The sequence below is a fragment of the Prunus mume genome, linkage group LG2 (assembly GCF_029339155.1).
Source record: "Prunus mume cultivar Tortuosa linkage group LG2, ASM2933915v1, whole genome shotgun sequence".
Lineage (NCBI taxonomy): Eukaryota > Viridiplantae > Streptophyta > Magnoliopsida > Rosales > Rosaceae > Prunus > Prunus mume.
Window position 1 is genome coordinate 10,221,352 of NC_142699.1, and position 18,977 is coordinate 10,240,328.

At 39.0% G+C, this 18,977-nt stretch overlaps 3 protein-coding genes across 3 annotated transcripts; 1 reads left to right on the forward strand and 2 right to left on the reverse strand.

Annotated features, from left to right (window-relative positions):
- The first annotated feature begins 2,898 nt into the window (after positions 1 to 2,898).
- Positions 2,899 to 7,025, forward strand: LOC103320216 (elongation factor Ts (DUF810)). The gene is given in 6 exon segments (XM_008221858.2): positions 2,899 to 3,522; positions 3,838 to 4,704; positions 5,012 to 5,467; positions 5,575 to 5,764; positions 5,853 to 6,406; positions 6,408 to 7,025. Coding segments are annotated over 6 exon segments (2,997 nt in total). The 5' UTR covers positions 2,899 to 2,973; the 3' UTR covers positions 6,789 to 7,025.
- Positions 7,026 to 7,936: 911 nt separating this feature from the next.
- On the reverse strand, positions 7,937 to 14,839 carry LOC103320217 (nuclear pore complex Nup85-like protein). Its single transcript, XM_008221859.3, has 18 exons — positions 14,284 to 14,839; positions 14,067 to 14,169; positions 13,855 to 13,965; positions 13,656 to 13,739; positions 13,082 to 13,153; positions 12,883 to 12,939; positions 12,508 to 12,627; positions 12,216 to 12,416; positions 11,951 to 12,061; positions 11,814 to 11,851; positions 11,454 to 11,610; positions 11,015 to 11,116; positions 10,817 to 10,873; positions 9,284 to 9,430; positions 9,109 to 9,179; positions 8,915 to 9,002; positions 8,549 to 8,605; positions 7,937 to 8,324 (listed from the first exon to the last, which is right to left on the reverse strand). The coding sequence occupies exons 1-18, from the start codon at positions 14,685 to 14,687 to the stop codon at positions 8,130 to 8,132; spliced, it is 2,175 nt and encodes a 724-aa protein (XP_008220081.2). The 5' UTR covers positions 14,688 to 14,839; the 3' UTR covers positions 7,937 to 8,129.
- A 229-nt stretch (positions 14,840 to 15,068) lies between these two features.
- Positions 15,069 to 18,491, reverse strand: LOC103320218 (Regulator of chromosome condensation (RCC1) family protein). The gene is made up of 5 exons (XM_008221860.3): positions 18,131 to 18,491; positions 17,877 to 18,053; positions 17,087 to 17,122; positions 16,859 to 16,959; positions 15,069 to 16,755 (listed from the first exon to the last, which is right to left on the reverse strand). Exons 1-5 carry the CDS (start codon positions 18,225 to 18,227, stop codon positions 15,430 to 15,432), a joined length of 1,737 nt encoding a protein of 578 aa, XP_008220082.2. The 5' UTR covers positions 18,228 to 18,491; the 3' UTR covers positions 15,069 to 15,429.
- Positions 18,492 to 18,977: the final 486 nt, after the last annotated feature.

Below are 18,977 nucleotides of genomic sequence, written 5' to 3' on the forward strand. Positions count from 1 at the left end.
TATGAGATGTGTGGGTTCATTAATAGAGAGTTTGAGAGCTAGGCTAAACCCATGCTATTCGTTTTTTGTTAAACCTATGTCATTACTACTAGCAACACCGATATTATCTTGAACTTAACCACCTACAAAATTCAGTATGGGTGAGATTTATTCTTCAACACGCCCTCTCACGTGGGACTACTACATAGTAGACCACACGTGTAGCCAAGTTCACATCATAGTTAATCATTCAAGCTCAATACGTGAACACCACGTATTGGGTAAATGATAGAGTAAATATTCAAGCTCAGCATATGAACACCACATATTGAATAAGCGTAAAGGCCCAATTCGCCCAATCAATCAACCCACTCGATACCATGCTAAATTTGGATAAGCGAGCCAACATCCACTATTAGCGGATATTGTCATCAACTTAACCACCTACAATATCTAATAAGTATGAAGTTTTATCATAAAAAGTCTCGATGATATTAGTAATGAAATAATTTATTATATTATACATTATATTTTATTTAGTAAAATTTTCAATTGAAGTAAGAATGAATCAAAACAGAAGGTTTGAGGGTTAGGATTAGGAGGAGTAAGACAATGACAATTATTCTTGAATTATTTATAATCATCATGAGTGATTAGGAGCAGCACTGCAGCAGCATATGACTATTCTCAAACCATGTGTGCCATGTTGTCGTGTAGTAACCAGTCAGTCACCAATGTTTTTCTATTATTAATTAATGTATTAAAATTGTGAGTCAGATATAATTATTCGACCAACTGTCATTGTAATTTGCAACCTTTGCTTTGACTATACAAATGATGACATTTATTATTAATATTATAATGCATGCAATCACATTCCAGTTTTTTTTTAGGATAACAAAAAATAATTCATCAACAAACTATAATTAAAATAATTATAATTGTTGTGATGCCTACGGGATCTACTGTATGATGGTATTGATCAGCTAATTACTCTGATTATAGAAAATTTTGAGGGTTTGTTTACTAATTCGTAATCAGGTGATGAGGAATTAAATTAAAGATGAGTTTGATTAAGGAGAAGTTAGAATTCGAATTTCAAGTTGTTTACTAAATTATTTGAAATTGGGATATGAATGGTAATAAGTAAAAGAGATGAATTATTGATGAATTAGTTCTCGAAAAATTAGAATACAACTTCCCATCTAAAAGTTCATGTGAATTTCACTTGTAGTCTAACTTTTTTATATGAAATAAACACATGCGCAATCTATAATCGAAATTCAACTCTTTATTTTAATTTCAATTACAAATACATGTCACGCCATGCCATGAATGTAATTATTTAGGAAGCACTTCTAAATTCTTCCTTTAAGAAGCATTTGAATTTTTAATAAAAGATTATACATACTTTTAATAAAAACGCTTATGAAAACCGTGCTTAAGCATAATCACTTCTGCCTTGTGATTACTTTCTTAATACTTGTATTGTACTGGAAGTATAAATAATAACAAAACAAAGAGAAAAAGCAGGTGTGGAGCCCACGAAAGAAGGAAACACGGTCCATATCCAACCTCTCTTGCTTCCATGTTCCAGCTTTCATATCCACCTTTTTTCAGTCCCAGAACCACGAGAGACTGTCGGCATCTCACGCGGCTTCTTGAACTTGTCTGTGTCCTCACAGTAGATTCTAAATTGTGAAGCAAGCAAAGGTTTTTATTTATTTATATTTTATTTTATACAGAGGAGGGCTAAAGGCCGACACCCAAAGTTTTGCAATTTCGAATGAACCATTTTTCAATGGCACATTTACATATTAGGATTGCATGACCATTCTATAAATAATATATATATATATATGTGAAAATAGTAAAAACAATATAGAATTGACATAGGCTCGATGATGCAAATGACATACAGTGTTTATACTAATCAATACACACTGAATAAGTATGATACGTCATTTTAATCTTTAAATTTATTTATGCAACGGTTTTAAGTAAATACTCTCGTATAAGTATGCTTTTTCTTTTTTGTGACCAACAAATAATTTTGTCTTTGTGCAAATGTGAATTAGATCAGTTGGCAAAGATAATGTTTTTGTCATTTGCATCCAAATTCATGTTCTTAAGATGAGAGTCGATGCATACGAAGAGAAATAAACGAAACATAAATACTTAAACTAGTAAGAAAGCAGCACACACAAAAAAAAAAAAAAAAAAAAAAATTTCAAGAGAAGATGAATTTGGGTAATTTTCTTTCCTATCATATGTACTTATTTTCTTGTCGTGTGAATTTTAGTATATTATTCCCTTTAATGTTTCATAGTTGAATTTGCTTGAAGCCGATACAAGGATCTAGCTTATATTATTTTCTCTATTTTTTTTAAGTGGTGAATTCCAGCCTTATAGGTTATGTTATTGTCTTTAGAAAATTTCAGAGTCCAACAAACGATAAGTTTTTCCCCCTCAATACTCAATTCATGTCAAGTTATATTTTCCAGTTCTATATACATACGCACACATATTTGTCACATGATTTAAAAAAAAAAAATACAAGCGATAAATGTTAATACAATCTTGATGTCTTCAATCATTATTTTTTTGGTTGTTAGTGAATTGGATTGTTGAAACTTCACACTCATAACCATCTGGGTAATTTATTTATATCCAGCCATCTCTTTCTCTGTACGTGTTTGAGTTTGTTGACACATCAATTCACACTACATGACTTTCACCTTGCACCCAAAACCCTGAGGTAACTAGAAGTAGGCACAAGAACAAGAGTTCAAAAAACACATTTAAAAAGTAAAAAAAATATTATTATTTTTAACTGAGCCAAAAAGTCAGGAAAATAAAAAAGAAAAAAAGAAAAAAAAAGAAAGACACTTCTCTGTTGTTTTTGTGTTGTTGTGTGTGAGTGTGTATAACTATAAACTAAAGTCCAATCCTTGGACTTCATCTCTCTCCTCCTCCTCTGTATCTTCTTCAACAATGGCTCATCTCTTCAGAGACCTCTCACTGGGCCATTCTAAGAGAGGGACCACAGCCACCGCCACAACCACCACACCCCCCAAAACACTTAGCATACCCACCAAACCCATCACCGCAATGGCCACCGATCTTCCCTCCCCACTCGGCCAGCTCGCTGCTCAACTCACTGACTCGGACCTCCGACTCACCGCATACGAGATCTTCGTAGCCGCCTGCCGCACATCCACCGGAAAGGCCCTTACTTTCACGTCGTCTTCCGCTTCTTCTCACTTGGACTCACCGACACAGCACGCCAACTCGCCCAACGGCTCGCCGGCGTTGCAGAGATCGCTCACTTCCGCAGCTGCCAGCAAGATGAAGAAGGCATTGGGTCTCAAATCGCCGGGTTCGGGCTCCAAGAAGAGTCCTGGGTCCGGTGGGTCCGGGTCGGGACCCGGAAAGCCCAAGCGGGTTATGACGGTGGGTGAGCTGATGAGGATCCAAATGGGGATTTCTGACGCTATGGACTCTAGAGTCAGGAGAGCTCTGCTTAGGATTTCTGCTGCTCAGGTGAGCTCAATTTCCCTGCTTTCTCATTTGTGATCTTGGTTGATCTCGTTTGATGGGTCTGATTTTGTTTGGTGGGTAATGCTTGATTTTTATCTTTGTGATAATTGTGATGATGGGATGGATATGGAGCTCAATTTTGCTACTGGTTTGGTTAATTTTGGATTTTGGTTTTTCTTACTTATAACCCAAAAACTGACAATGCAAAATGTTTCACACAGGTTTAATTTCATAGTCGGTAATTTCTAACTTTTGTGAATGGCCGTCTGCATTGGAATTGTAATTAATCAAGCCTTCTGTTTGATGTACTGATTACAGGTAGGAAGGCGAATTGAGTCAGTGGTAGTTCCACTGGAGCTCTTACAGCAGCTCAAGTCCTCTGATTTTACTGATAAACAAGAATACGATGCATGGCAGAAAAGAACCCTCAAAATTCTTGAGGCCGGTCTCCTTTTGCATCCCCACTTGCCACTCGACAAGTCGAATAATACTGCACAGCGGCTGCGGCAAATTATTCATGGAGCATTGGACAGGCCCTTTGAAACCGGGATAAATAATGAGACTATGCAGGTTCTTCGTAGTGCTGTTACAACTCTTGCTTCCAGGTCATCTGATGGTCTCTATGATTCATCCCACTGGGCAGATGGGTTACCATTGAATCTCCGGCTTTATGAAAGGCTTCTAGAAGCCTGCTTTGATCTTCACGATGAAACATCTGTAATAGACGAAGTTGACGAGCTGATGGAGCACATTAAGAAGACCTGGACAATCCTTGGAATGAACCAGATGCTCCACAACCTTTGCTTTACCTGGGTGTTATTTCACCGCTTTGTAGCAACTGGCCAAGTTGAACTGGACCTGTTATATGCTGCTGATAGTCAGCTAGCCGAGGTTGCTAAAGATTCAAAGGCAACAAAGGATCCCGAGTACTGCAAGATCTTGAGTTCGACATTGACTTCAATATTGGGTTGGGCAGAGAAGAGACTCCTTGCATATCATGACACTTTTGACTGCAGTAACATTGATACCATGCAGGCCATTGTTTCTCTTGGGGTAGTAGCAGCTAAAATTTTAATTGAAGATATATCGAATGAGTATCGTAGGAGGAGGAAAAGTGAAGTTGATGTTGCTCGCAACAGGATTGACACTTACATTAGGTCATCATTACGCACTGCTTTTGCTCAGGTAAGCCCTCAATATTGGCCACTGGCATCCCCCCTTCAGTAATAGGGAAAAGTACAATGAATATGTCATAACGGTAAACCGTTATTGTGGAAGGCCTAAAAGAAATAAGGAACAGTAATTAAAAAAATTATGCATGACAGTTGAATTCCAAATTGTTATCTACCATAAAACCTAAAGTTTGTGCACTGCGTGTAGGTGATTTTTCTGTGTGAAATTCTAAAGATTTTCGTTACAATGTTTTGCAACAGATTCTAAACTTTAGAAGTTAGATGAATGACCTGAAATATGTTTGGTTACTATTATGCAGAGAATGGAAAAGGCAGACTCAAGCAGGAGAGCATCAAGACACCAGCCAAATCCCCTTCCCGTTCTTGCCATCCTTGCAAAGGACGTTGGTGAGCTGGCAGTTAAGGAGAAGCAGGTGTTCAGTCCCATACTGAAGAGATGGCATCCTTTTGCGGCTGGAGTGGCTGTGGCAACCCTTCATGCTTGCTATGCGAATGAGATTAAACAATTCATATCGGGTATAACGGAGTTGACACCAGATGCTGTACAAGTTTTAAGAGCTGCAGATAAGCTGGAGAAAGATCTTGTGCTGATAGCGGTTGAAGATTCTGTAGATAGTGATGATGGTGGCAAGGCAATAATTCGGGAAATGCCCCCTTATGAGGCTGAAGCTGCAATTGCAAATCTGGTAAAAGTGTGGATCAAGACTAGAGTGGACAGAATGAAAGAATGGGTGGATAGGAATCTGCAACAAGAGGTGTGCACAAACTATTCCTCTGCTAGCCTGAATTGAAATTTGATACAGTTTTTTGAATTGTGTTGACATCTTTCCTGAAGCTATCCTCATCCATTGCAATGTTACAGGTATGGAACCCACAAGTAAATGAAGAAGGCTATGCTCCATCTGCTGTTGAAGTTTTGCGAATTTTAGATGAAACTCTGGATGCGTTCTTTCAGCTGCCAATATCAATGCATCCTGCATTGCTTCCTGACTTGATGGTTGGCCTCGACAGATGTCTTCAATACTACGTAACCAAAGCAAAATCTGGATGTGGTAAAGAATCTTGTAACTCAAATTATTTGTACGTGGATCAAGGTATGTTCTATTTGTGATAACCAATATTATCCATTCTGATATGCAGGATCACGTAATACATTTGTTCCCACTATGCCAGCATTGACCAGATGTACTATGGGATCAAAGTTCCAAGGCTTTGGCAAAAAGAAAGAAAAATCGCCAAATCCTCAAAAGAGGAACTCTCAGGTTGCAACACTCAACGGGGATAACTCCTTTGGAATACCACAGCTGTGTGTTCGTATAAACACATTGCAAAGAATCCGGAGTGAGTTGGAGGTTTTGGAGAAACGTACTATTACTCATCTAAGGAATTCTGAATCTGCTCATGTAGAAGACTTCTCGAATGGATTGGGGAAAAAGTTTGAACTCACACCAGCGGCTTGTGTGGAAGCAATCCAACAGCTTTGTGAGGCAGTGGCTTATAAAATGATTTTCCATGACCTAAGTCATGTCCTGTGGGATGGCCTGTATGTTGGGGAACCATCATCTTCTAGAATAGAGCCTTTTCTTGACGAACTGGAAAAGAACTTACTTATCATATCAAACACTCTGCATGAAAGAGTTCGTACACGGATTATTACTGATATAATGAGAGCTTCCTTTGATGGATTTTTGTTGGATTCTGCTTGCTGGAGGTCCCTCCCGTGCATTCGTCCGGCAAGATTCGCAAATAATAGAGGATGATTTCAAATCCCTTAAAGACCTATTCTGGGCCAATGGAGATGGCTTGCCTTCAGAACTGATAGATAAGTTTTCAACTACAGTGAGAGGTGTACTTCCCCTTTTCAGAACTGATACTGAGAGCCTTGTTGAACGGTTTAGACGTGTGACCTTGGAGTCGTATGGCTCTTCTGCCAGGTCCAGACTCCCATTGCCCCCCACTTCCGGCCAGTGGAACCCAACTGAACCAAACACACTCCTACGCGTGTTGTGCTACAGGAATGATGAAGCAGCTACCAAGTTTCTTAAGAAGACTTACAATTTGCCTAAGAAACTCTAAAATTACCTTGGGGGATGGTGCATGGCAAGGGCTTGCATAACATTGTTAGGGGCTTCGACAGTGCTTGTATTTAGTGTACGGAGCGATGATCACTGTGCCGAGATGCTTCCAATTTCATGCATTTGTGAGCAGAGGGGGAAGAGGCGTTTGCCGCCTTAGGCAGTGGCAGTGATCATCTTGTATAGTAAATTCTTGAGTGTTTGGTATTATTGCTAAGACAGCAGTTTGCTAAGACTACTACAGGTCGAATATTCTTTTTTTCTTCATTCATTTTCGTCGTTTAGAGGCTATAAAATCCAATTGATGTATTCTTTTTCCTTTTTAATGCTCTACTGCACAGCAATTATTTTTTGTATTTTTTAGCTTTATGTTTAAACGACCGATGTTATATATTTGTCAGTTTCCAGGTTTGAGTTCAATATCATTTGTTGGTTTTCTTGTTGGTTTAAAAGTATAGTGTGGTTGGCTAATCAAGGTCTAGCTTAGTGGAAAAGGATCTTGACTTGCAGACCGGTGATTTTAGTTTTGAATCCTCATGACATCTTAGTAGTATGTGAGAAATCCTCATCCTCTTTGTAGTTTAGACTATTGCTTGTATTCAAAAAAGTATAGCGGCCTTCTGTTGTTCCCAGTATTATAGAATTATTATAATGCGAAATAAGTGAGGCTGTTGCTGATTGCAAATGGAGTCTTCATCTCTCGTTTGGTTAATGTCATAATTTTGCTCACAACATAAAATAAAATAAAATAAATGTTTTTTCTCTTGTGTTTTTCCGCTTTGCTTCCTCAGCTCTTGCATCTCTCATTTCAGTTTTTCTTCTCCACCAAAATAAAAAAGAGGGAAAAAGAAAACATTACAAAACGACTCTTTGACTAATTAATTTTCAAATTAGTTCTTTATTAATACACCAGCTGGATGCCAGCACAAAATGGGTGGCGTTCTTTCCTCTTAGGACGAGATAAAGACGACTCCATGATCCATCTCCAAAGTCGGGCTACGCGCCAAGATAAAATTGTATTCCCTCTATATCAAATTTTTTTATAAAAAATGTATTATCTTTTTGGCCAAAAAGATAATTCTTTTTCTTCATATTATTATTTAAGTTTAAGATAAAATAGGTATAACCCAGAATATGAACTAAACGGAGTAAGGCAAGAAAAACCCTCTCTTCTGAGCTGGATGCGATGAGATAATTTTCTGTAATCTGAACTTTTTACTCATACATAAGCAAATTTACAAACAACAATTTTGAAAATTTCTGCAACATTTCTATTAAAGCAGCGGATATGTGATGTCTGACGAAAAACCATCCACATCTCAGAGCTGCTGGGAGAACAAGCTTACTCCTCCAAGATGGCACGTCCTAGATTCGTAGCAAGAGCTAATCTTACAGAACTGAGGGCCTGTGGTGGCAAGTCTGCTTCGATGAAGTCAGGGCGGAGCTTAGCCATGGACAACTCTTGCAGTTTATTCAACAAGAGGCTTGTCTGAAAGACATTTAGCAGAGGGCGCTCCTGCCAGTTAAGCAGCTTTAACTGCACAAAAGTAATCCAAATGCAAATGAAATAAGAATGTAACACACATAACATCAAATATATCGGCACAATCAAGCATCTGGTTAATCTAAACCTATTACATCAAGTACATGTCAGAATCCGGAATAGCAATAGTATCAAATGCACAATCAACTCCAACTCAGTGAATTCTTTACTTTGATTCTTTATCAAATTTCTCCAAAACGTTTCCATAAATTACTTACCGAGTCATGCAGAAGAGGCAGCCAAAAGCGCTGAGGTGTAGATGGGTTTTTCATTAGCTGCAGAATCATAATAAATAAAGTTATATTACTTTAAGTCTTGGAAAGTATAGATGCTGACAAACAGAGGGACAAAAAACCTTTTTTCTTTGGAAATGGTAAGTCACTCCAAATAGAATTGCATCTTGTCTTTTATTAGTAATAACTATAATTTCAACCATAATAGGTGAACCCTCAAATATATGACCATTGACTCGTTGGAATAGACTCTTTCATAAACAAGGTGCAGTATTATTTAGATCGTCATGTAAAGCAGTATGTTTATGTAGGATGATAGCTGCACCAGTCACATAAAAGTTATACACTAACCGATATCAAAGATTCTACAGCTTGCCGAGCAGTGTCAGTAGTTTTTCCACCATAAACCTGCTTAAGGGACTTTTTGAAGTCCCGATACCTAGAACACATCAAAAGTTTAAGAGAAAAGATCTCCATAAAAAGTTGATGAGGATAATGATATTGCTCACGAAAATATAAAGAGAAAAGGTCACACAAACTCATACTTGTGCAAAAATTCAAGACCCCCCGTAGTCTTGGATTCTGAACCCAACAATTCAATCAAGCCTTCCCATTGCTGTATGTACAAACGATAAAAAATGTGTCATTCCCAAAATGAAACTGTTTTTTTTTCTTTCTAATACCAAGATTTGACATGTGTGCAAATCAATAACATTTTACCTTAAAACTTTCATCAGAGATTGACTTTCCAACTGAATCAAACAAATGCTGAGCAATCCTGCTAAGACGAATTTCATCTCTGGCTTGCTGTAGCCAAAAAATTCCAGAACCTTTCCTACCATGCTTCCAATGGTACACGCCAGCAATCTAAAAGCTGAAAACCTTTTAACACAAATCCTAAATGTATTGCAAACTCAACCTTGAATAATTATGAGAAAAATGAAAGGGTTATTAGGTCCATTAGTCCCTGAACTTTGACCCGATTTGCATTTGGGTCCCTCAACTTCCAAAATCGTTCTTGTGGTCCTTCAACTTCAGTTTCGTTAGGACAAATGGTCCTGCCGTCAATTTTGTTATCTTTTCTGTTAAATTTGAGCATGTGCATGGCACATGGTGTACTATTGAGGGTCAAAATTGGAAATTGTTGGGGTAAATTATATTTAGGTGTAATAAAATATTCATATAGTTTTGCTGGGGTAAATTTTTTTGCCGAGGGGGATACCACGTGGATTAAAAAATAAATAAATAACTGTTCAAATTTTAAATTAATTTTAAAAACTAAAAAATATTAAAAACCAAAAAAAGAAAACTCACTCTCACTCTCTCTCCCCAATCGACTTCTTCTCCCCCCATTCCCCATGACAACACCTGCAAGTTCCAACCCCAAAACCCATCCCACAACCACTCTTCCTCTCGCCACTAACCAGCCACCACTGACCCCCTTCCCCGACCTCTGCTTTCTTCCCCTTTCCTCCCAGCACCATTGCAGGTTTAGGGTTTAGGGTTGCAGGTCCACACAGATTGGTAATCAAAAGTTCGCACAAAAAGGAAAAACCCAATTTGCTCTCTTTATTCCTCTGTCTCAACACTCTCTTTGATTTGTGCTACCTGACCCAAAACCAAACAGATTATTTGGTTGAAAGCTCGAATTAATTAAAGGACAAACCCCACTTTAATGAATCTTTATTCACTCTCCAAGGGTGGCTGTGGGATGGGTTTGGAGGTTGAAGCTTGCAGGTGGTGGTGGGGTATGGGGGGGCTATATTTTTGGGTGTCTTGAGAAATTTTTTGTGGTGGTTGGGCAATAATTGCTGGGTAGGTGGAGGGTGCTGGGAGAGAGAGTTTTGGGAGTGGAGGGTGGCTGTGGGGGGTTGGGGGGATAGGTTTGTGGGTGGCGCATGATGGTCATGGAGGGGAGAAGAAATTTTGGGGAAAGGGGGATTAGTTATTAATTTTTTTGGGGTGAAAGGAATATTCAGATGGTGGAAATTTAAAATATTATAAAAAGACTATTTTGCCCCTGCATTTGACGGAAAATATAACAAAATTGATGGCATGACCATTTGTTCTAACGAAACTGAAGTTGAAGCACCACGGGAACGATTTTGGAAATTGAGGGACCCAAATGCAAATCGGGTCAAAGTTCGGGGACTAATAGAACTAATAACCCAAAATGAAATAAAAAGTCTAGTACATAAATTGATGATAATTTTGTATGAACAGAAACGATGATCCTTCCAAATTTACACATACCTTCATAATGTTTGAACTAACGGTATCAAGTTCATAAAGTCGGCATATCTCTAAATTCTGCACAAAAAGTTCAAAACAAAGTTATTTTCTATCAGCCACAAATATACACATAAAGAGCAGAAACTAAGATTCATGAAAAAAGAACCTGTGCAAGCATTAGTAACAACAAACTTTGGCACTAAAATATGGACCTCTAACCTTAAGCAGTGTTTCATTATGTTGAATAGGCAGCTTATACAATAGAATCTCTAACAAACCCATTCCCTGTTTCATGCACGATGTCAAATAAATTGGAGCAATCTGCAAACATGGAGAGCATCAAACTGTCAGCATCTTTAGTGCGTGCACTGAGTTTTACCAGCTCAATGTCAAAAGAAACAAAGCGCACTTGAAACAGAAAATTGACAGGCATTTCAGCTGACAGCCACCAAGAATCATCAACACTAAAAATCTAGGATATAAAATTGGTGACTCAGTGTGCAAGGCTAGAAATTTTAAATGCCTACAAGTTTTTATTTGATTATGAAGACTCAGGAGTACAACAACACCAAACATGAAAAGCTGAAAGCCACAACATCATGAATCTACTTTAACAATCATAACAAAAACAATCTAGAACTATCTAAATTGCACTCACTTGCCAAGTCAATGGATGTGATGATAGAACTTGAGCATAGACAAGTCGATGTAACTCTGCTATACTAATTCCCCCCAAGCTATGGCGTTCTTCCTGTAGAAGAAATTCTGCTTCATCACTCCCAGTGGTCAACAACTCAATGGCATGGGCAACCATCCTATTGCAAGCAATGAAGAGTTACATTTCAATAGAAAAGCAGTCGCACATTCAAGCCTTTTCAATCTCAAATGCCACTTAAACTTCTACAACAATTGGTGGGTTTGTGGAAAATGGGGGATGGAAGGTGGGGAAACATTATACAGCTTTTTGAAAGACCAAATGCTGAAATACATGCAGTTACAAGATAACATAGAAGCTCACCAAGGCCCAAATACTCTTGAGCATTCCGCTAAGATAACCTGTACCATTTGCAAGCACCCAAAAGATTTTTATAGAAGAAAAACATGGACAAAATAAATAGATTTGTATACTATCAGTGTCTAACCCAAACTGTTTACCTCAGTATTTTCCCCAAGGATTCCAAGAATAATTGCTATCAACCCATGGGCACTAGACATTGGTTTCAACTGCATGCATTTCTGGGCTAGGCTATACATGCTTTCAAGACCCTGATTTAAGAAAAGAAATTAGTTGTCTACTTCAGAGTCCAGCTGCTACACATGATAATGTATTACAAAGAGATGACAAGTACATAAGTTCATATTGTATCTATGCCCAAAGCTGCAAAATAACTAATAGTAGGATAATGTAATTAGGCATTACCACTGTGAATGGCCTGACATAGAGAAAGTGAGAAATAAACAGCTCTATCCAATGGCAAGTTACATTGCAGATTTTGTCAATGTTTCCTAGCATAATTTGTATCATATTTTTCAATCCCTCCCGGGTTTGACGGTGATCACATTGAAGCCAGAATGCACTGCAGTCGAGTTTAGTAATTTTCCCTCTCCATTTCTCCCATGCCTAGGCAACAAGAATACTTGAAGTTGCAAATTATAGTAGAAAAAGCCAGAATATGGAAGAAGCACTCGTTTCCTTACAGGCTCAAACATACCTTGACAAAATCGGGCTTTGCTTTGTAGCATTCACCTAACCTTCCATCTTCTACTTCAGGACGCATGCGTGGCATCTTTGAAATAAGAAAAGAAACTGTCTCTACAAGTCCATTCTCTATCTATCCAGTTACACACAGGACAGGCATCAGATAAAATACAATTGATCAATATATCAGTTATTTCAGCACTAACTTCAAGAAGGTATACAATTGGAATTGTTACATGGAATATTAAAATATGTATGTTGCAATTGGTGAACAGCCACAAAGGAAAAGATTCTTAGAACATGAGCGTATGAAAAAGTAAAAGGAGGTAGCAGTCATCATAAGATATTCTAAACCATCTATTCCATGTTCAATCTATTTCTCACCAACCTCACGGTTGCCAAGCTGATGGAATTGATAAGATCCATGTAACCGCAACATTTTCACCTGCATGAAAACAAACGGCACCTATTAGTCTTTTCATAACTGGAAACTATAACTATTTAACTATTCAGAAGACAGAAACCTCTGGACATAGAAGGAAAATAAATTTAGAAAGAAAAGGGACAGGGTCTTTAAAACTACAAACCACAATCTCAATCCAGCCAACTGCTAGTGCTGATGATAACACTTCCCAATATTTAGGATTGTCCTCAATAACCTGTGGAAAACAATCTAATAAAATTCTCCACCATCTTTATGAACCAAACAGTGACAAACTTGTTATCAGAGGCTAAACTTAATCAACATTAACCCCAACAAGATATTTCAATGATTAAAATGAAAAGACGGCTACCGTAAGGATTACTATGCGTAGTTATATCAACCAGAAATCCCAATCACACACAATAATTTTAATTGACAGCCTCACAATACAAGCCAGTGTAATGATAGAAAGAATCCATAAATTAACTACTAGCGACTTCTGGTCCTGTGGATGGTGAGAATAGGCAAGGTAACAAAAAATACAAATTCCAGAAATATAGTTACAAATGGGCATTAGTTAACAAATTCATTTAGGTTGAGTTATACTACAGTCCTGCTATAGACCACAGTAGAATTCCAAGAGATTTTCTCAAACCCAGCTAATGACACATGAACCTTAATGAAATCCCAAAGAAAACAGAAAAACAAGATTGAAACTGGGACAAGACAGGTCAAACCTGTAACCCGACAAGTTCATTTTGAAAATCCACAAGCTTCGAATGGACAGTTGGCTGTGTACTCGAAAGTAGACTATCATAATCCTGCCAGGAAACACAAGCATAGTACTCATGAGTCATGAGCCGTGACCATCATAAAGCAACAACTGAAAAGTTGGATATATGAAACAAACAAAGGGAAGAGAATTAAGATCATTACGGCCAACCAATCAACAAGCCTTTCTGGTAGCCATGATTGGCATTGTTTGTCAGCATAAAACATCTCCATTAGCTCCCACGCAGCTTTTAAAGAGGTAGGCTCCTCAACGTTCTACATTAATCTTTTTAAATTAGACATATCAACTGCATTTGTAATTTGGAAAAGGAAAGACATTTGAACAATCAAAACTACATGAAATAACGCAAATTCACCCTTAAAACTGTCTTCGGGTCGTCAATCACTGGATTAGGAGGCGCCTTTGAGTCACCGAGAAGTGAATTTATGTCCTTGCTGTACTCCATCACATACTCCCACCTAATTTTAAAAAAATTAAAAACAAAGTTAGATATTTGTAGCTTTTCTACACTTTTTCCTCAGCTTTCTCGGCAACCAAACAGACTAATCCAAAGTGTCTACAAAATTACTTACCAATCGATGTTATACGGCGACGGACTCATTGACATCTTCGATAAGCTCGCGACAGAGCTCCTCCGGCTCTGGAGAAGCGCGAATGGTGGACCGGAACCGTACGCGATCCTCCGCCACTTCGCATCACCAGTTTCGCCGTCTCCATTACTGAGCCTCACCTCCACAACTCTCCCGCCAACTTCGACGTCGTCAGAGTCTTCTGCGGACGGTGGCCGGAGAACCGACACGCGCAAATTGTTGCCCCGGGACCACGAGATGGAAAGGCGACCGATCGGAGGCTTGAGGCCGTGGTGAAGTGAATAGACGACGGGTTGCCGGAGCTCCGGCGAGTATGGGACCAGAGAACTGTCGTTGGAGCCTGGGGCGCAGCGCGTATCGCCGGAGCCAGAGGCGACGTCTGGCATTTCGACCGGAAATCTGAATGGAGAGTGAGTGGGGTTAGGGTTTTGGGAGGGTTTGTGAGGGAGAAAAGAGAGGGAAAGTTGAAGCGCGCGTTGCGGTGAAAGTTGGGGACTTAAGTTGAAGAGGGGATGAGCAATTTGGGTGCGTTTGGTAGCGGTCAAATGTTATCCAGGCGCTGTGCTCTCTTTTTTTTCCTTAGCTTTTGCAGATCTTCAACGGCTATTATTAATATTTTCCATTGGAAATTAACTAAGCACAAATAGTAACTTGAAATGCAACAAATTCATGTTTTTAAATGCAGAGAAATAATTCTCCTTACTAATCTCTTCGGTTTAAAGATTCATTTTGATATAAAAAGAAAAAGAAAAACGAGAGTCGAACTCTTATCGTGAGTACAGAAATAAGTACTCTGTCACCCAAATTATAAATCGAATCTTGTTCCACATAGAGCATAGTCTAAAACTTATATACTTCACTAGTGTGCTCACAATACTTGATCTACAAGCTGTTTATTCAACGGTACAAATAATTTGGAGAACATTGTACATATAATCTTTATTTTCTAGAGTACTCAAACTCTCATCACTTATACAGCATAGTAAGCAACCTGCCAAAACCGACAAAGTCTCTGTACAAACTACAAAGAGATTTGTTTCACAAACATAAGCTATATGAGGCAGAACATTCCTTCTCTTCATTTGAACTTCTCATATGTATATTGCCCGTTGTATTAGCATTTCAGAATTACACATCTCCCTTACCTCTGTTTATTGTAGAAGAATTCAGGCATTCCTTTATCATCTCTTGAATCCGTTTCTTCATTTGCTTATCTTTCACACCGGCAAGCATATTCCGGTAGAACTTTTCCAGCCTGACGAGCTTGGCACGATCTGCTGACTCTAACATGTTCTCCCATTCCCTTGTAATGTCATAACTACCTGAGTTCAGCAATGAGACTGGAATATCCTGCTCTTCCATGGGTTTTCCAAATATTGAGCCATGGAGTATGCCAGCATACTTCTCCATCACTGAAAGTTTTGACTGAAGAAGCTTCATCTCTTTCATTGCCAAAGACAGCCTTTTCTCTGTTTCGGCGTCTCCTGTAGAATTCTTTTCCCCGATTTTATCTCCATCGTCAATAGTAGCTGTAGCTTCCTTATCAACGGTATTTAGTTCTTCTTGCTTGAAATCCTCTGTAAGTGGAGGCCACAAGACAACAGTGGGAGCATAACAGTCAATCGTCTTACCATTTCCAAGAACCCCACTCCTTCCTCTCCCCCAAGACCAAAGCTTATATCCATCATTTGCAACAAGAACAGTATGAGCAGCTCCACAAACAACTTGGACCGGATCCTGAAACCTAGGCCCATTCAATCCATTAATCTGTAGAGGAGAAACAGCATCCCCTGTATCTCTCCCAGCATAACTAGCATCTGGGTATAGACCAAGACCCTTCTCCATTCCCCATGACCACACATCTCCAGCAGATGAAACAACACTAGTGTGAAATAAGCCGCAGTCGACAGACACCAAATATATGTATTGTGGCAATTCTTTCACAGGTTCAGGAGACAATACACTTTGGGTGGTTCCATGCCCAAGCTGCCCATTTTCTCCGAGGCCAAACGTCCAGCACATGCTTTCTAATGTGTCACTTGGCCTTTTTTTGTGGGTGAGCAAAGCCGTGTGAAAAGCCCCACATGCTACCTCATAAACTGCGAAAGGAGAGTCCTGGTTAAAAGCTTCAACAATTGCAGGACGATTCCTGTACTCTTTATCCCCCAGGCCTAACTGACCATGGTTGTTACCTCCCCAAGAGAAGCAAACGAGATCTTCGCCTTTATATGTTTCTCCAGCACTAACTAGGGCTACAACGTGCTCATTTCCACATGCCACCTTCACAACAGTATGGCCATAGAAATCCCACACTGGTGTTGGAGTGAAACTGCTCACAAGCGAAAACCCACCTTCATTGCTGCTGCTTTCTAGTGGGCAACTGCCCCACATCCAAAGGCCACCTAGATTATCAATGGCTAGAGACATCATTCCTCCAGCTTTAACAGAACAAACCTGATGTAGACGGATTTGGCAAAAAATTAAAAAACAGCACATAAGGCTCTTATCTTCATCAGGTATTTAGTGCACTGCCGCGGTAAAACAATTCTTTCCATACCTGTAGTGGCACTTCACTCTCCGTCGCAGATCCCACCTCAAGGAACCGTTCCAGCAAGCAGGGCACCAGAAAATTTCCTCCATTTACACCAAGTTGGCCATCCATTCAACAGTTAAGAATGTAAACAAGGAGCAAACAAAAAGAACTAGGGATGCACTTTCCATAACTAGATTATTTCATTGCACAGAATTAATGAAAGCACATATATAACCCTATAGTGAAGGATACAGTTGTTGTAACCCCAGCACCAAACTGATCCATCATCTGCCATCACACAAGTAGAGTTAGAACGGAGAAGAATCTTGTCCACCATTCAACTATTTTTGCGTGTTGTTCGTTTTAAAAAGAACCAAAAACCTATTGCCATATGTAAATTCATAGTTTTGATGTCTACAATCCTCTATGGTTAGTTCATATATCATAAAGTGTGTCGAGTAACCAAATCCAATCACACATACTACCAGTTTACATAAGCATAATGTAACAAAAACATTTTCAATTCCACTAAACTCATCAAGAGCTTGCAAGACTATTGATAACTTGATCCTAACCTAACCTCATCAATAGGCTTTAGTTGTCTGGCATAAATTTCTAATGCAATTAAACTCAGAAAAAACTTCAAATTGGCCTGATAATTGGGTGTAAATGGGGTAAAGTTATGAACTTTAACCATCCAGTGGGTCCTCCAACAAGGATACCAGTTTTACTTGCTTGAGAAAGGATGGAAAAAGTGTGTAAACAAAAATACTAAGAAAACTGAGGAAGTCTGCAAGCATACAACCAGCAGAAAGAATCGCACACAAAACAAGCCTTATCTTTGTGCAACACCAACATACCATCTATTAGTTTCAAAGTCTGCCACAGAAATCTGCCAAAACTTCTTAGAATCAAAGACTAAATAAACTCACAGCAATCATCTGAACAGTTCTAAAAGCCCATTTCATATTGGAAATTCCACTCCTTTGAGAACCCAATTACTACTAAAAACATCAAAATCTGACTAAAAGCTAAAACTCACCAGCAAGAGCAACACTGTGGTAAGAACCAGCGGCAACTCCCACAAGCTTGAGCCTCCTTTCTTCTGCAGAACGTGGATCATTAAATTTGATTCGAACTGGGAAGAGCTCGTCGGCCTCGGCACCAGTCCCAAGACGCCCAAACATGCCTCTTCCCCATGAATACACAAAGCCATCCCCTGCAAATCAACACCACAGACAGCCATTAAAGCTCAAAATTCATCAATTCTCCTCTGCTTGTGCCAAAGTCTAGTACCTGTGAGAGCCAGAGTGTGGGCTTCTCCGGCAGCAACTGCCACCACTTTGCGAGACAAGCTGCCGCCATTAGGAAGAGTGGCGCTTTCCTTGTCCATTGTTAGAGCTAGAGTCACCCAGAAGGTAAGGTGTGTGATAAATTGCCACTCAGAGATGCAGAGGTCTTTCTATGCTGAATTTTTTTGTGTATTGACGGCCCAGATGTTCAGATGTTTGACAAATTGCCAATGAGAGGTACACCTTGTATGCTGAAGATTTTAAGGTGTGTGATAAATTGCCACTCAGAGATGCAGAGGTCCTTTTATGCTGAATTTTTTTGTGTATTGACGACCCAGCTGTTCATATGTTTGACAAATTGCCAATGAGAGGTACACCTTGTATGCTGAAGATTTTTCTGCTCACTGTCAGTGTCAATGGTTGAATGGAAATTATCTTACCTATCTGTAAACTGGGCACATTTTAAATTTGATATTCTTTTATAGTTTTGTCATTAATCTAAATTTGGTAACATTAATCTCTTTGACAATACTAATCTCTTTGTTAATTTTTGTTCTGTAAAGCTGCAATTGGCAGATGTTAAATTGGACTAGATTAGTTTGTCAGCTGTCACAACAAGCCTAAGCATAGACGCATACCTTGCATTAAGAAAGCTTATCTGCTTCTGTTACTTTGGCAGATGTTAAATTGGACTAGATTAGTTTGTCAGCTGTCACAACAAGCCTAAGCATAGCTTATCTGCTTCTGTTACTTCTTGTCAAACAATAATTGCACGAGTGTCAATTCAAAAGTGCGTGCATGAATTGGTTAGCTGCAGCCATCCATTTCATCAAGAAATAGTGGCATGAGCA